This window comes from Dermacentor silvarum, chromosome 10, assembly GCF_013339745.2.
Source record: "Dermacentor silvarum isolate Dsil-2018 chromosome 10, BIME_Dsil_1.4, whole genome shotgun sequence".
In the NCBI taxonomy this organism is placed as follows: domain Eukaryota; kingdom Metazoa; phylum Arthropoda; class Arachnida; order Ixodida; family Ixodidae; genus Dermacentor; species Dermacentor silvarum.
Window position 1 is genome coordinate 20,132,104 of NC_051163.1, and position 18,855 is coordinate 20,150,958.

Genomic DNA, 18,855 nt, shown 5'->3' on the forward strand with positions numbered 1-18,855 from the left:
GAAGCGAATAGCTGCAGAACGCGCTCGTGTGTGTGTGTGTGTGTGTGTGTGGAGGCTGCTGCGTCCGAAGGAGAGGCGGCCGGGCCCCGTACAGAGCCGAGGGAAGAATCTCTAATGACAGTAATTACACTCCGGCTGGGGGTTCCACTTTCGTTTCCTCCTCTCCCTCTTTTCCCTGCATGCCCGGCGTCGTATTCCTGCTACGCGTGCGCGCCGCGACTACCGCCCGCCACTGTATGCGCAGAGAGCGGACCCAGTAGCAGCCGCGAAAACTTCCTGCCCGTCGGTGCAGGTAATTCAATTGCGGCTGACGAAGACGACGGCAGGCAGCGTAGTGGTATAAGCATATAGCGACGGCACGCGGGGGCGCGCCACATGTAAATTCGCAACGCGTGTACGCTATCTCGGCAACGACGCAGTCACTGCAGGCCCCCCGTTCGCGGAATATATAGAAGCACGCACTGCTTGTACGACAGGAAAGCATGCGCCACGGCTGTCGGATGGATTTGGGAGTACGACGTACGAACCAGCCAGCTAGCCATCCAGACATGCTCCTGGAACGACTGTTCACTCTGATATTCCACGCGCATGCGGAATATCAATGAGTAATGTAGTAATTCACGGTGTGCTCATTGCTACATATACTGAGCTTGACAAGGGTTATGCACAGCACAAAAATCGTCGTAACAGTGCCTATATTGTTGCGATACAACAGACGCTAAAGAGACATGGCGCAAATGAAGACGAAGACGGTCATCTGGGCTTTGCACGAGCTGTGTTCCATCTTGGAGCATCTTGGCTTGGCACGAGCTGGGTTCCATCTTGGTGCCGCCCGATTCTTGGCCTATGCCCCTCAGTGGATACGAGCCATGATAAAAGTTCATCATCATCATCATCATCTTGGTCTCTCGCTATGCTGCTCTTGTAAATACAGTGAAAATAGTCTCTTGTCTGCGTCTTTCCACACGTAACAATATAGATCAAGACGTATTGTTTGGCTATAGTTGGTTCATTATCACAGCAAACGGTGCCAGAGAGCCCAAAGGACAAACAAGGTCTTGATCGTTGCTTGTTCCTCCTGTTACATGGCGTCGTTTGCGCCCACATACCGCGTGTGTCCCAGCTAACGTTAGCCAAGCTGCTCAACGAAAAAGAAGATTAAAGAGAAAAAAAAACGCCGTGGCAGATACAATTATAAGACCTACGGTGTTCGCTCGTCAGGGTTCTGACGACGAAACACCGTAAATCTTGAAATTATCTCTAGCACCGTCTTTTTCTAACCTTCTTTTTTCGTTGAACAGTTTGGCTAACGTTGGCTGGGACACCCTATATAGCTGCCAAAGGAACCGCTGGTGGAACCAATTTAATAGCTACTCAAAGAAGCATGCTGCTAGAGAAGCGAGCTCACTTTCAACAAAGAGAACAAAAGGAATCAAAGAGACTTTCATCGGTTCCTCTTGCTATACGAACGCTTTTCCTGCGAAATGAGCGGGCTCTTACATCGAACACCGCCATCTTCCCAAGAACAGATTCTTCTTCGCAATTTGCACAGCGTCATCTGTATTGCTTGCAAGTGGCCTTCGAAATATTCACGCATACACGACGACGTCACTCTCAGTGCCTACGTGGCGCGCAAAATCGCCAATTTAGAAACGCGTACGACGCGCGGTAGATCACTGGCAAGCGCGTCCGATGAGTTCGGTTCCAAACTGTACACTATCGAAGAAGCACGAGTTACAGATACCCAATGAAAACGGTGGCGTCCAAAGTATTGTTTTAACGCGATTAGCATTCTTATAGTATGCTTCGCGCACTTACCGGGATGTTTCTGCGTTTCTATGTCGCTAACCGTTTTCCCGCCAAGTTGAGTTACTGCTGTCCGGTGCTGAGAGAACCATGTTTGAAACAAGCCATTGGATCAACTTAGTTCACCGAGTAAACGGCACTGGGCTATGTGCCGGTTTTCAATGAACCTGTGCCATCCCCATTGCCACCAGTTCAGGGAGCACGCCAGGCACGCAGGAAGAGAACGCAGGAAGATTATCTAAAAAAGTTCAGGTGCCCAGTTCTTGGCCAATCACCCAGAGTGGGTGCGTGCCATGTTTTAAGGACATCATCATCATTACACTGCGGCTTGCACCGTCCCGGAGCAACCTTGCATTGCCCGATTCATGGCCGATCCGTCAGAGTGGGTTGCGCCACGTCATTGAGGAATAGGAACAACAACAACAGCGGCTGGAACGCAGGCACCGCCTTCTATACATTCCTCCTCGGACGCCATGCCCTGCCTCGGAAGCAGTCAATAAATAGGAGACGGTCTAAACGACCTTGCCCTCTTCACAAGCCTCTTTCACGCCAACTTGGGTCACCTGTTTTGTGCCACTGGGTGTGTTCCGTGTTGCATTGAACCTCTTTAACACCATTAACACCAACTTGGGTCAGTGTTCCACTCGGTATGTGCCGCTCTTCAATGACGCCAACCTGGGTCGCTAGACGTGTACCACTGCGCACGCGCCGCCGTTCAATGACGAAAAAAACATTCCTTAAGGTTCTGCCTATATGAAGCAGAATCGAACTCGCGTCACATAGATTCAAACCATCTTGTCTGAATATATATTCACACCCACCAGGCGCGGACTTCGCAGCGGTGCCACAAGATGGCGCTACGTGTTCAGAACGAAGCGCGATAGAGGAACCTGGCTGCAGACACGCCTCACACATGACGCGTTTCGGCAGTGGCAATACGGTGTGCTGCTAAATTGCTTCGATGCTAATCGCAATGACGTCGATCGACTTTCATCTGAGATGTGTTCTGCCGGAATTTCCTATTCATTGTATGGTGAGGGCGAAGCTGAGGTTGAGGAGGTGGCGTGTCGACGACATAATGGAACGGGCAGACAGACACAACAAACATATAGCTTCGAGCGTCTAACTGCGGTCGCAGTAGAGCGTTGCCGTTGTATAGTGGTGCCGTTAATCAGAGATTTGTAGAGACGTTCGAAAATAGGTCACTCGTTCACGGACTTGGTTAATGCACTACTGAAATGGGCATACCGGAAGCGAGGGCGTAAAATTTCTTTAGCAGTTAACGGTTTCATTCTAATGCTGTCTTGCAGATATACCTAAGTCGGCCTATATAGTTTGATGCGTTCTCGATGTATGCGTAACGGCTTGCAGAACAGCCGGGTCTGCATGGAGAATGGGAGAAAGGCTAATGGCATCTTCAAATGGCAGCTACGAAAAGCACGGGCACTTAGTTTCGAAGGACAGAAACTCTGCCACGTAAAAAGCTTATTTACATCACGTGATTCAATTAGCTGTACCAGGAGTTCTTTCGCTACGACAGTCTCGGACTCCAAGCAGCGCATGCAGTGAAATCTAACAAAGCTACTCGCTAGAGACCCGAGATAAACATCATGCACCATCCACGTTACAAAGTTGCCAACTGCTGAAGGCCCTGGGTTTGGCGGTGAGATGATGAAGACGTCTCCGTGGTTACACAAGTCACAGCTGTACGCGATCAAGGCGACAAGGGTTACAATTCGCGCGTTTCACGACGGAAGCTATAGTGGGACGCGACTTTTCGCAAGTATACTTCAAGTTCTGACCACGATAACCTCACGAGCGCGACTTCCTCAAGTCCAGACCACCAAAGTGCGCGCGTGGAATTGGTAAAACGCTCCGGCCAAACCTTCGCAAGCAAAGAGGAAGAACATGACTCAACATATAGTGACCCGCACAGACCCGGCGCCAACGCAAGCAGTCGAAAAAAAAAAGAGAGATATATACCGCGATACGGTATATATGGCGAGCCGGAACGTGCAGGCCACTCCCCAACCACCCTTGTCGCGCTGTTGTCTATCTTCCGTCGGGCCGCGCTGAACCGTGCCGCTGCTGCCACGGCCACATAACAAGCGCCGCTCCTGCCATACTAACGAGGCTTTCTCAACACCTCCTCGCGTTACTTCGTGCCGCTAATTGCGTGCAGTTCCCCCGCCAGAGCTGACGCCGTGGATGCAGTCCGCGCCGCGAGACGAGAGGATTCCAGCTTCGTCGTTCGTGTGCCCTCTCAGCTCCTATACACTGCAAAATAATTTACACCATAATTAAAAGTGATAAAGGGTGTGAATCTGTCTATAAGTCACACCCTAAAGGTGTAAGGGTGTGAGTTATAAATAGATTGACACCCTTTTTCACTTTTAACGGTGTAAATTATATTACAGTGTATCTTGCGCGTGAGGGTGTAAGACGACAGATTGACACCCCTTTTTACCTTCCAGGGTGCAAATTATTTTACAGTGTATCTTGCGCGTGAGGGTGTGAGATGACAGATTGACGCCCTTTTCTGTCACTTTTAAGGGTGTAAATTATTTTACGGTGTATCGGGGAGAACCAAGGCAGCGTTCTGTTTTCTGCGGCTGGCACGAGTGTTTTGTAATTACGCACTAGAGCTCCTGCTGAGGAGGTGTTATCACGCCACAGCAGGGAGCGCAGACATGGTCTGAAAGGCAGATGCAGTAAACGCTAAGTTAAAGTTATGTAATCCTTTCATTGAGCGCTGGCAAACGCCGACGGTTGCTGCCTTAGTTTTCCCTGTAGCGACAGACATTCCAGTCTCGAAGTAGTCTTAAGGAAAGAGAGAATACTTTAAATTCAGGCCGAAAAAGAAATTCGAGACCAGACCTTAGAAGTGAGCATCACACCGAAGTTTTTTTTTTTTTTTTTTTTTTTTTTTTGAACTACATTATGGCACGGTGCATTCAAATGATCACTCTCAGCTTCCGCAATGCATCATATGTTCTTACAGTTTGGAATAAATGCTGTTTTGGTGTTATGTTTGAGTTAACGGGAACGTGACACACAAGACAATATTCTATAGACTCGTGATACCTATATAAAAGTAATTTATTCGATTCCCGGGGAACATGTGGTTTACGTGAGAGTGGTAATTTGACGACATCGCTTCATAGGGAGAGAGTTAAACTGGTGGGGCGATTGATCTACCCGTGCTATATTCTTATTTGTTTTTATTCATCCTCGGTTTTTGACATATGACAGAGTAATACATATAACATGTATTGGTGAAACAAAAAGATAAACAAACCAGAAGATTTCAGAAGCAGAAGCTGGTTAGCCCGACTACTACCCCCACAGGCATACACTCACTCATGCGCTCATTCACCTGCAAAAACATGCACAGACCTACAAGACATCCGAAGAAAACGCCTTCCTCGAGAGTTCATATCACCTACTCGCACGGATGGATTTCGGGAGTGAGTTCATAGTCCCCCATTTTAATCCACTCCTTTCCTATATCACGGACTCTGGTACGGATTCCCTGATGCGGAGACGAGACCAAACTACAGGCCCGCTAGGCCAATATTTCAAACCTAAATACACCTTACACACTTACTACTTCAATTCTCTGGCATCGACACAAACGAAATGCACTTCGCGTAGTGAAAACCCGGCATATACTACTGGAAATTGTTCAGCAGACCCCGTTGGACCCTTCCCGTGAGGCTCAAGATATGAATTCCGAACACATAATTGATTGCAGCGTTGATTGGCTTCAAAGCGCCGTTGCTTCTGTACTGTCGACTCGAATTGATTTGTGGCGTCAGTGCAACCACCACTCTCATGCCCAGGTCGCCTTCCATCCTCCGACTTACAAGGCACAGCGACAGCAAAGAACTCCGCATCAGCTTCCGAGAAATTGCCAGAGCAAGTAATGTGGAAAGTTGGGAGAGTTGGTGACCAATCATCATACCGTGTTGGCGAAGCAGCGCACTGACCAGGACAAGGCGGAGAGATACAATAATACGCGACACATCAAATATAGTTACGAGTGCAGCGAGTATCGTGTATTCTAGTGTCTCTCCGCCTTGTCCTGGACAGTGCGCTGCTTCATCAACACGGTATGATGCTGGAGCAAAACCAGCAAGTCGTCGTCGTACTGGTTGATGAGTCACTAGTTGATGATCCTCGCACGCTTTTTTACTGAGCCGCAGACGCCGTCGGCTCAAAGCGCCTTACAAGTACTGGACGCCTTGCATCCAGCACTTGCATGCCTTCAGTATAGGCGCATCAGGGCGCTTAGGTGAGGCACCAGCGAGGCCTCTAGAGAGACCTCCAGTGCAACTTTACCGTCTACGCTTTCTTTAATGTGCACCCAAAGCACGGTGAACGAGCGATTTTTTTTTTTTTTTTTTACAAGGCTGCCACCATCGAAACGCGGTCGCTGTGGCCGGCATTAGAACTTATACGCGACCTCGTACAGCACGCGAAAATAACTGGGAAAGTTGATGTACACTTTCATGACTGGAGTAGTGATTGGATTCCGTTCACGTGACAACTTATACAGCCTTCGTTGTTTTAACAAAAAAAAAAAACAGTAGCTATACTCAACGCTGCTTGTTGTCGCCTTTTTCTCCCGTGACATCAGTGTGTCATGGTTGCATCCTGCTGATACTGTCAACGCCACAGCGACTGAGCTACCGTGGCAGTGTGTTGCCCGGAATTTGACCGAAGAACACGCGCGCTTTTTTTTTTTTTTCCAGAACATTTTAAACGTATGCGAAAGGTTGAAACCGCAAGACTGTATAGGCCGGGGAAGGCCTTCGGTGTATGGGCACGCTAATCACGCTGAGCGGCCCTTTCCACGGCTCCCACGCTACTGCACACTTCTAGTGAGTCATCTACGGCTACCGCCACCACCGCGAGCGTACGTGTTCTTTTCCTCGTGAGAGCCCCACACGGCTCGACTCGTGAGAGCGCGTGAGCAGAGGTGCGTGTGCGTGTACGCCACAAACGGCACGCGCGTGCGAATGGCGCGCCCCTGGCGGCGGACACCATCGCCACCGCAGCGAGTATCGCGGTCAAGGCGCGTGTGGAAACCTGGCTGTAACCTTCCCCAGCAGCTGTAGGAAAAAAAAAAAGTAAAGTCAGGGGTTTAATTGAGACAAAGAAAAGTGCGGCCCTAGGATTGAGTGGATAACGAAAACGAGAAGATAAGACCGAGCGAGGGAGACATAAAAATGTCACAGTTTCGCCCTAAGGGCGAAGCAATGAATGCGATAGCAACACAGCAATGTCATACGAAGTAAGGTGAGCGGCTTTGGTAGCAACAACACGCAGAACTGTTGTCGACGCCATCGGCGTTTTGCCCGCGTTAGCTCAAAATGCGTGCGGCGTTGGTGACTGTTGCTGGAGCCTCTGATATAAATAGGCACTTGGTGCCGCAGCTAAACGTCGCCTCCCTTCCCTCCCCCTCCCCCACGGCCTCTCGCGCGTCCGAAGAAGGCGCGTTTGCTCTACATATATGGTGATTGTAAAGGAGAAAAGAGACGCCTACTTCTGCAGCCCTTAAGCGAGCACGGCGCCGAACGCGCGTTTGTTCTCCGCCGTGCGTTCACTCCCCGTGAAAGACGCGCCCCTCGCGCCCTTTCACTCGCACATACAGCGTTCGGCGCGCGGCGACGATTTCATCTCCAAATGACGTCATACGGAACCTCACGGCGACGGCGACGGCGACGGCGACGCCGACGCCGACGGCGACGGCGACGCCGACGGCAGAAATCTGCTTTTGAGTGTCCATATAATTGCTATCGCAATAAAATTGAGAGAGAGAAGGAGAGACAGAGGATCAAAAGTGACCCCTATATCCGAGAGGATCTGGGTGCAGAAATAGGAGTTCGGCTGGTGTGCGAAAAGGAATACATAAAACGGCACACACGTGAGCGCATGCGAAAGGCTGGCGCTGGCTTGGAACATCAATGATAAGAACAGATAAAGCGGAAGCCCCAATGTAGGACTGAAGAAGACGAACAACGGAGACGACGAGGAAGAAGCAGCAGCCTAAGCCACGAAATCACCGCCCGATTCATGGCCGACCCCCCAGAGTGGGTCGCGCCATTTCATTGGGGAACAAGAACAACAAATGAGTGTGGCCAATCCCTCTCGTGGGTACAAGTTTTGGGGCAATAACAACTACAACAATAAGTAGCAGCTTAGCAGACGACCAACCGAGGCGGAGCGAGTGCCAAAACTTCGGGATGTCCTGCTCCCACGTGACCACCTACTGTGTCACAACGTTGCCACACATAACATCTCCTGGGAAACGAAATCGAAACTGGTAAATTATGTAGGGCGTTCGGAGCGTTAGCGGTATTTTTTTATCACTGAGAATTCAAGGTCCAGCGCTTTCACTTAACTCAGAAAATGAAAAGCCGAGATTTTCATGGCAGTATTCGTTTAAAGCGAAGCTCGCATTACCCCCTCCCCCGCTTCCCCGGAAGTTCGGTGTGCGTAAGCACCTAATTAACATTTCTCGCAGAACACATAACTTTCGACATCTGAATGTGAGTAGTTAGGAGTGCCCCTCTAGGTGTGTGACAGCTCGACCAATACACCAGACTGGATACCTGCCATTGTGACACAAGGGTTATTGTGACACATTGTGACATAAATGCTTAACAGTCATACTGTTGTCAGTTTGACTTTCCTTTACTCGGCGCACCAGCTTACTCTCCTCCTCGTCCCCCATTGAGGATGGGGGAGAGTGAGGTACGCGTACGTAAAGACGCTACTAAGGAAAGCAGCTGCTGCCACGGCGAAGACAAGTACCCTTGTCGAAACGTTGGCTTCAGTGACATTCCTTGTTCGGCTACGCTGTTCATCACTTCTAACCTCCATCTTCGTGTGAACCTCTCTCTTGTTAAGGGGAATAGAAGCCTTCGGTGTGTTTAGGTACGCGTCCTTCTCTGCGGTTTGCTACCCTACGCAGTGGGATTGATGCTAAGGGATGACAAAGAAAGAAAGCAGACGGAGTAAAGTTGGAAAAGGTGGGGCCGTCCATCCCGCCTAAAATCGGTCACTAAGGCCAGTTGACTTCGTAAAGTGAAGCAGCGATCGACCGAGCTGCTTTGTAAGCCTGTATACGACGTACGGGACATGGTCCAAGAATCATCATCTGGGAAAATGGTGTGCAGATCTAGCCCGTTTCGCTCGACGAGCGTCGTACACAGCGTTCGTCCTCGTATATGTATAACTCAGACAGCTAACCGCTACGTGCGAGAAGTTGTGCTCGTCTCAACGGCTGCTGCTGCTACCTCCGCTAAGTCAACGAAGTTTGCTACCACTTAGTTGGATCTGCGCGTTTCTTCTTTTTTTTTTCTCTCTCTCTCTCTCCAGCAAATGCGATGTCGTATGTGGCCCCATCAACAACTTATAGCGGTAGGCGCTTCAGATATCACGAATATCACAAAGAAGAAGTGACATGAAGATATCACGGTTATGCGCAGTGCGTTTCCCACACGTGACCCCCCTTCGTACGTGGAAAAACTGCCAAAGAAAACATTCCCTCATTTTCCCCTCAAGTTTCCCTCAATATTTCCTGAATATTAAGGCTCTTTACGATGAGTGAAAGTATTCCATCAGCTTCACTAATGTAAAAGCATGAAAATTTCCCTCCATGCATATTTGGAAAAATGCCGGGGAAAAAACTCGCAGCATGAGGAAACAGCCTCGACGTGCTAGCTGTGTAAATTCAAGAAAAATTTTCGAGGACGATTGAAATCGCGCAGCTGCATCGAATGAAGTGTTTCGAAAAGTGCGCGGCGCATGTTTAGGCTATGACGGCTGTAGCGGGCGTTTTAGGGAAATATACAACGGCGTACCACTGGCTGCGTCATTAAGAGCTCAAGAAATGACGCTTTCGACTTCGCAGAATCACAATTTCAACCAAATGCTATAGGACGTGGAAAACGGAAGAAAATTCCTGCTTTGGCTGCGGTAATACCCGTGCAAGAAATTATTATGAAAACGCGCAGATGCAACGCATATGTTGATCTACGTGAAGCGGCTAATTATATGCTTTAAATCGATACACCGTTTGCACCGCGTTTCATGGCATAGGGATTGCGTATAACATTACAGTGCCTCCGGGATCGGCCCGCATTGCTATCGGCTCCGGGATGGGCACACCTTGTTATTACACGTGTCAGGAATCAGCCCACTTTGCCATTACATTGTCTCCAGGATCGGCCCAACTTGCTATATGCCTCCGGGATCGGACCAACTTGCTTTTTGCCGCCGGGATCGGCCAACGCCACCTAGTCTAGGTGCTGTTGGATCGGCCACTCTTACACTGCCTCCGGGATTGGCCCGCATTGCTATCTGCCTTCGGGATGGGCAAACTTTGTTGTTATACGTCTCCGGAATCAGCCCACTGGCAGTGCCTCCAGGATCGGCCCATCTTGCTGCTTGCCTCCCCGATCGGCCCGCTTTACTCGACGAAAACCGACCGAGCAGACGTGCCAGATCCTGCGAAGGAAGGTATAAAAAGCTAAGATTTATTAAAGGAATTATGCGCTTCAAGGCATATCGCCGAAACATCGGCGATTCGCAGAAAATCCGGAGTGACGAGCCCGCGAAACCGAGCAAAAGCGTTTGAGCGTCCAGATACTTTAATGAGTGTTCGTTGCTCCTTGGGCTGTCGATAATTCCGGGGTGATCTTGCGCAAAACGTGGCCGAGTCTCGAAGCATAACCTCGGAAAAACTTGTGGGCACTTACACAGAACATGCCGAATCGTTTCCGCGTCCCCGCAATCGGCACATAATGCGCTGTCAGCCATCCCTACGCGTAGGCATTCGTAAACGCGACGCCCAACCATAGCCTACACAGAAGGGTCGCGTCTCTTCGGGGGAAGTCTTGGTGGAAGTCGAAGGCTTAAGGTTGGATCCAAGGTGTATAATCGTAAGCATTTTGATTTCTCGTAGAAGTAATGGCCACCTCATCGATTAATTTATCTCAAGCATTAGAACTGTGCAATCTAGCTGCTATGGACACTCTTTTTTTAAATTTTGGTGCAGACGCCCGTGAGAGTCCTGCAGTGAGGAATCGCTGACAGATACAACGCAGCCTTCAGATATTATCTGCCTGATGAATAACGACCGCACAGTCACACAAAACGTGCTACAAGTCCTGAGGAACATATTTCACACTGAACCCACCGGCGGGTCCAATTACTGAACTTACATAGATTTATACTTGCTACAAGCCACGTTAAGCGTGGTGCGGCTTGGTCTTTCCTATACCGAGGCCTCCCACAGCATGTTGAAGTCACAAGATGGATCAATTTCGTAAAGTTCACGAAGCGTTCTGTTCGGTGCGACGCGAACCTGCCATACGCCATTTTTGATACCACGAGCCTCTGCTGACGTCTTTTTCTTCTTTCTTCTTTCTTTCTTTTTTCTTTTTTTTCTTTTTTTTTTTTACGCTGAGCATATGTAGTTGAAACTACGAAGCTACGAGATCGCGTGCGTCATTCTCTCTTTTAAAAAAAGAAGAAAAACGAAAACAAAAAGCTTTTATTATAACATGCGAAGCGTCTGCTTTTGTGACGACCTTTCATTTCATTCTAAAAATGAAACGTCGCTGCCGTTTAAGGGTAGGGACGTGACGAGTCAATTTCGCAACGATTCATTCACTTCCGCTGAGCGCTCAATCGTTCCTGAAAAGGTTTCATTAAGATCTACCGCTAACATAGTACTTAAATTCCTCATTCTACAGCGTTCATCTACATCCAAGCTCCATTTAGACTCAAGAAAGCGGATGGCAGCGCCGCCTATCGCCTGAAGTGGTCAATATACGCTTGAACAACAGACACTCCTAAAGCCGAGGCTTGCTTTGCTAACCCTGGCGTACTTCGCTGACCGTGGCGGCGGCAAAGTACATTGAATGCTGGATTTCTCCTAATCTTAACACGGGTGCTGTTGCAAGAAAGGTGTTTATATTCTTTGTTCTCCAGCTTAGCCAGAGCGCGAGTGAAAAAGTGGGACTATTTTCAGGAGCGCATGCAGTCATGCGTGCGCGCGCTTCGCCTCCGAAGTATGTCCCATTTATTGTGGACAGAAAGTTGACCGCGCCTATATTCGTTTTCTTTTTTGTAGGAAATTCTAAAAGTTAAATTCTTGGGTTTTAGGTGCCAAAATCACGATCTCATTATGAGGCACGCCGTAGTAGGGGACTCCGGATTAATTTTTATCACCTGGGGTTTCTTTACAATGCCCCCCAATGCACGGGACACGGGCGTTGTTGCATGTCGCCCCCTTCGAAAATGCGGCCGCCGTTGCCGGGATTCGATCCCGCGACCTCGTGCTTAGCAGCACGACACCATTAATTGCCGTTAAGCCACCACGGTGGGTAGCACTGCTTTGTATTGAGGTGGCTGTAATAAACAGATAGCAATGGTTCACATAGGTAAATGTAGGTGTTCAGTGTTCTCAAAATGCCCTTTGAAGTTCTTTGTCAAGAAACACGATGCAATAAGCAAATCTCTTGGTGTTGCTTTTACCACAGAAGCATACATTTTACAATGACACATGCTTAGTAATTCGACAAGTAGTTATGAAAAGTTTACCAACTTTCCAGCCGAAAGAGTCAGACGATTAATCCTAAACTATGAGTTTGAATCCCATCATCGGAGGCAGGGATTTGATCCGGCGACCTCGTGCTTAGAAGCGTAACGCCGCATAACCGCTAAGCCTAAAGTCCCCGCCATGTTTGTCCGTTCACTGCATGGCTACCTCATTTCAAGGCGCCGCGGTCAGATGATAATGTCCGTTTCCCAGAACCACTTCCACTCGAAATGCGCGGCAACGCAAATATAATTCGTGTTGCGCGAGGAACGGAGTTAGCACGTATGGCGACGCCGGGCTGTTTTCGCGGTGGGAACCGGAAACAGTGTCAAGGGCGGGAGCCCGCCCGGTGCCAGAGATCGCAGCTCCGACACGCCGGAATGCGTGTGTCCTACACACAAGGTGTGTAATTAAGAGGCTCTCTGCGGGCAGCGCTTGTCACCCTGAACTTAAAAATGTTCCGGCGTTTCGCACTGGCTGACTTCCTCGTTTTGTCGTATATCTTGGGAACGCATCACTGCGTTCCTCACACGACGACCTCTCGAATCGCGAAGGGCAAAAAAATGTATATATATATATATATAATTTTTTTCGTGTTTTCCGACGCACCCTGAGGCGTACTGCTGAAGCTTCGTGAAACATTTCTGGTCGACAAGACATTACAAAGATGGGGTTCAGCTGTCACAAACTATGCCAAGGAATTTCGGATATTGCCCCTTCAGCCATCTGTCGAGCTTCACCACAATGCACCAGCGTAACTGAATGGGAAGCGTTTACAAAAAATTGAGCTCCAAACCACGCTGTGAAGGTGGTTAACCAGCGAAGCTGTGGTATCACCTGATCCGATAGACCAATGTGACGTAGCCTTGTGCGATTGAACAATGAACTACATGAAATGATTGACAGCAAGATAATTAAATGCACTGTACCAAAACTTTGTTTCTTTGAAACGACATTGATAACTGCTTTGTGATCGATGTGGTAAACACTGAGGTTCTTGTTGCTACTTTAGAGAGCTAAGCTAAAGCTAAATTCTTAGCTAAAGTTAAATTTATACACGACCTGCGCACAGTTGTCGGCTGACTTGGATTGGTGAAGCACATGAGACCAAACTCTTCCATCACAAACTGCATAAACCATTTCTTCTCTGGTTTTGAAACGTCCACATTGAAGTCTCCGACAATGATCACCGGCGTGACGTGATCAAATTTCACCCCAGAGAAGTGAATGCGCATGAAGAACTCGATGTCGGTTTTGATATGTCGGGAGAAATGTAGACTGTGAATATTGAGATTCCATCTTTAGTCTTCACGCAACGTGCATCCCCACAGTCTACTTGGCCTGATAGAAGTTCACAGGCTTGAAGGCAGGCTTCTTCCCTTGCGTCGATTGCAACGCCTGGTGCGCGATTTTCCACTCGCTTTTCAACAAACTATTGACTTCCCGAAACGTACCAGACCAGGTTTCAGAGAGACACAACACCGGTACCTTGTTGAGCATGAAATCGTGAGTGGGATCATTTCAGTGCACTCCGAGAAACCGAATGTTCAAAGGAGTAGGTGGCAATCGAGCATTTTTAAAGTTCTTCTTTTAGATATGAAAGTGTCGTGACCTCACTACACTTTGCACTGCATTCGCCGCTTGCCGGCTACAGGAGCTTATCCAATCGTAATCCTTACCGGGAAACGCATGTGGCGAACGCTACGCACCCCCCTGCCCACCCGGTAGATACGACTATGGTTCAAGTTACGTGCAACACCCTGTATATATGTGCAACGAAGCGTTCGCTGAAGCGGTCAAGTAAATTCTATAGAACTGTTCCATCTTATGCACTGAATTTTGCAACGTAGCTTCTGGTGCCTGCCGGACAAGACACGAAGACGCGGAGGCACCCATCACGTGACCAACGAGCCCTCGTATTACAGTGACTCCGAAATTGGCCCAGTCTTCCGTAGACCAGCTTCGGTATCCGTCCAGTTTACTGTTGCACTGTGTCCAAGTCGACCCACTTCACTCCACGAAAAAGCGACACCGATCCGACGCGTCAAAACCCCCGGGGAGGAATGCGCTGAAAGCTTCGCTTTCGGGATCAAAGTCAGGTTTCAACACGGAAGTCGACGTTGCTACCACATGACTTGCTTAACCGCAATACGTCGTCAAGTACAAGAACTCCTTTCGGTAGGGCGAAAAAAAGAATCCCAATTTTTTTTTCCTTTATTCTACTGGGACTGCGCGAGATGAAGCATATAGCATTAACTTAAACAATTAAAATGTGACGTTTGAGTTCTTTGAAACGACGACACGAGCGCTCGTGCCTCGTTCGCGCTCCTTTTTTCCGTTATGACGTTATACCAACTCACCCAGTTGACGATTCTTCTGTGATGGTCCAAAAGCAGCAAATCAACGCTCTATCTCGTTCCGTGCTTTTTTTTTTTTTTTTTCGTTCTAGCTCCGCTTCCGCGTGTAAGCCAACAGTAAAAAAAGCAAAACAAAACATGCCCGCTCACTTTACGGGCGCACATACGTACAGTCAATCACCGTGGAACACTAGCCGAGTACAATGACGCGCAAACAGGGAAGGTCAAAACAAAGCATGCCTACAAACAGGAAACAACAACTATAGAACGGCAGCCTATATCGTGTCCTTTGCACGAAGCGGAGGATAGGAAGCGATGTGGGAGGGTGGAATGGCACTACGGCGCTCCTAAGACAGAAAACGGTCCTTTGTTTTCGCGGGCTTTGGCGGCAAAGGCACAACGTATGCGCCTGGAGATGAAGCCGGAACGGCACGAGCTATATGGGATAGCGGAATGCGGAGGCAAGCAGCTCTGCGCATGCGCACGTGGGCGCACCGTACGCGCGTGGTGCGCCTCGCAATGGAGAACGCAATGGCACCTCGGTGGCTATCCGAAGTTACTTCAACATGCCGTGACGTTCAGAAAAAAAATTATTGAACCCACAACGTCCAAAGTTTGTTGACCCCAAAAAGTCCAAAGTTTATTGGCTCCCCAGAGTCCAAAGTTTATTGACTCCACAAAGTCCAAGTTTTACTGACCCCACAGAGTCCAAATTTTACTGACCCCACAAAGTCCGAAGTTTAGTGACCCAACAAAGTCCAAAATTTATAGACCCCACTGAGTCCAAAGTTTGGTGACACCACAAAGTCCAAAGTTAATTGACCCCACAAAGCACAAAGTTTATTGACCCCATAAATTCCGAACGCCATTCCACGTTAGGGAAAATAGAAACAACTTTTTCATCTTTGCTTCTGGCCGTGAAGAGCATACTCGCACCAGAGGCAGTGATATTGTAATTGCGCAAAGCTTAATTAGAGCAGTAATCATTCATTCTTAATTGGTTTCCTGACCTATCCACAAAGGATAACTCGATCGCTCCAGCGTATAAAACACGCTTACGGGCTTTGCGATAAGTTTCCCGCGCTTAAAGGGGCGCTAAAGAGAAGCACTAAAGCAGTTCAGACCAATAAAGTATTCTTTCAATACTATATTTTGTGTTGATATCGTGGTAAAATGCTGATTAAGAAACGATAAACTGAAAATCAACGTATAAATTTTTTTTTTTTTTTTTGCTTCGCACTTGGGGTTGTCGTAGGCTCAAGAAAAGTTCTGGAAACTTGCTAAGGTCTGCCTTTGGATTCTTTTAGAATGCAACGTATTCCATCTTTGCGAATAAAAAAAAAAACGTCACTAGGCCTGAGGAGACACTGCTGAAAACTATGACGTCACAACCGGCGTGCTGGTGTGCTTTTGTCTTTTTTCTAGCTGCACCAAATTCTCAAAAAAAAATGTCTGAGGCAGACAGCACAATTCTAACCCTTGATCTAAATTACGCGATGAGGCGGCCATTACTTCTATGAGAAATCAAAATGCTTAATTGAATATTAATTAACATAATTACGATAATTTACTTTTTAATTCATTACGTTATGGCACTGAATTTTAACCTACGAACTGTAGCTAGTGTGTTCGTTAAGGCGTATCCACTTGGAACTGATTTTCAGGACTGCACGAGTTTCGAGATATTAATTTTTCAAGGTGTCCGACGAAATGCATTGGCGTTCCAGTTACTTCTTTTAAGAAAACGCAGTTTTATGCATTGATGCACAAAAGTAACTGAAACACCAATGCATTTCGTCGGACACGTTGAAAAATTAATATCTCGAAACTCGTGCAGTCCCGAGAATTCGTTCGAAGACACTAGCTACAGTTCGTAGAAATGTAGTTCGTAGGTTAAAATTCAGTGCCGGCCGTAACGTAATTAGTCCTTTCAAACGCGGCAAAACAGTCTGCTGGTGAATGACTGGGTCCTCGATTATCCGACGCACCTAATGGTCGCATCGAATACGCTCCATGGACCAATCGCGGTGACACAGCCACAGTAGGCATCCTGTTTCCTTGCAAGAGGTCGCAGGTTCGCTTACCTTCTGCAACTGCCCTCATTACGATGCATGCGGAATGCACGAAAGACTCGCGTACACATAGTTTTAACTTGAAGCTAACATATCCCCTGGTTGTCCAGTTTATACCGCGAACCTTCAGTAGAGCGTCATTAATAATCCAAGTGTCGACGAAACAAATCCGACCTCGAATGAAACAATAGTACGCTGGATGCATCAGGTCGAACAAGGACAAAAAAGTCAGCTCAATAATTGCACACACAAGGTGCAAAACTCAGATGTGCAAAGATAAAGCGTATTTCATTGCGTTGCTGGGTGATGAAGCTCAAGAAAAGAAGTTACTGCGCTGTCTCGAACCAATAACTGCGTGGCGATGAACAGTAAGTTATTCATTCATTGACAAGACCCGTGAAATCTTAACGCTGGAAATATTTCACACAAACAGCTCGACTTACATGCAGCAGAAACTTCGTTGCTGAATTTATTCGCGATCGTTGAAAAAAATAAAACGCGCACCTTGTGTTGCTTTTGTCGTGGATGTGTTATACGAAACTGTGGGTCACGCCGTGGCCTAGAGCACATTAAAACGACACACCAGACCCCAGTGGTCGCTGGGGAAGCAACCTATTGGGCTCAGCATTTCCATGCCGATCAAGTCGAAGAACACAGCCGCCATAGTGGCAGGCTTAGACACCTTCAAGTAGACCCTATCGGGGCGGTACTGGGGCTTCTTACGAAAGTCAAAGCGATGGTTGTCGTTAACCGTCATGTCCCACGTGTAGCGGACCTCCCGCCGCCTGCCGCAGCGTTCCCAGACGTCCACTAGGGGTCGCGGACGTCCACCTACGTCATTGAGCTCGTGTCCGCGCAGGCCGAGGTTTCCGCCGAAGATGACCGTCCTGTTAGGAGGGTGCTTTAGACATATCTTGAAACACTTGTAGAGTTGCTTCTTGCGTAGCTTCGACTTGTCGGGGTCGCTTTCGAGCGCGGCGCTGATTAGTGTGATCGGGAGGCCCGCGAACGATGCCTCGGTAGTCACCACCTCCCGTTTCATACAGTTGTGCGTCAGCTGGCGTACGTTGTACTCCTTGAACTCTGTGGTGGCTTTCTTCAGCATGGTCAACATAAACTTGCTTGAGAAGCGTCCTCGGAAGCACCTGTAGTCTTCTCCAAAAGCCGACCATATGACTGCGAGCGTTTGAGGCACCACTTCCTGGAGGAAAAGCTCGTCCGGGTCGGCGTCTCGGATATATCGAACAGACGGCTTGAGCACGTGGGACGCTGGTTCCTTTGGTCGAGACCGTTTGTGTCCCACGTGATGAACTTCAAAGAGCCCGCCATTCCCAGGGCACCATCAGCCGTCTTCGGCCGGTCGCTCACGCTGGTGGCCGAAATTTCACCAGACATCGCCGGTGCAGCGTTCGAAATGTTTCGTAAGAGCTGCACGAGAGAAAAATTTGACGAGGTTGAACGCGGTGAAACCAAGTTTGACCGATAGCACGGTTTTGCTTGCCTTGGGAAAGGACACATACGCTGCTCGGTGCAGTCGGCGACTACTGCGACTATCAATTGCATCGCAAGACAACATACAGACGCTGCTCGGCGTGGCAGCAGCAGCGAGCGAATTTACCTTCATGCTACGCGTCTCGCTTCAACGCGAACTAAGCGTCGAAAGCACGGCGCGTACGAAGCTACCAGCACTCGGCGCACTTTGTACACATCGCAGATCGCTTTGAAGATGAGGCCCGCGCGGCCGCGCACTTTGTCCACATCTTAGATCGCTTTCATGACATGGGCGCCCACGCGGCGTGCGTAGCAGGCTAAGGTAGTGGCAGGATAAGTCCCAGCTTGACCTTGGCTGAGCTTGAAGGTCAGACTTACGGAACCAGGTATTTTATGGATTTGTACCTGGAGTAGTAGAGCTATCGCTCTAAAAGAGAATCGGCTGTTCCCTCGACTGACCTGCAGCACTCGATGAGTTCAAGTAATTGATTACTGAATCGCTTACCTCAAACTT

General features: G+C 48.6%; 1 protein-coding gene across 1 annotated transcript; it reads right to left on the bottom strand.

Annotated features, from left to right (window-relative positions):
* Positions 1–17,409: 17,409 nt before the first annotated feature.
* On the bottom strand, positions 17,410–17,955 carry LOC119430906 (tyrosyl-DNA phosphodiesterase 2). Its single transcript, XM_037698371.1, has one exon. It carries the CDS (start codon positions 17,953–17,955, stop codon positions 17,410–17,412), a length of 546 nt encoding a protein of 181 aa, XP_037554299.1.
* Positions 17,956–18,855: the final 900 nt, after the last annotated feature.

Excerpts from the sequence above, each read along its gene's own strand:
- LOC119430906 (XM_037698371.1), bottom strand. The coding sequence starts at position 17,955 with ATGCTGAAGAAAGCCACCACAGAGTTCAAGGAGTACAACGTACGCCAG.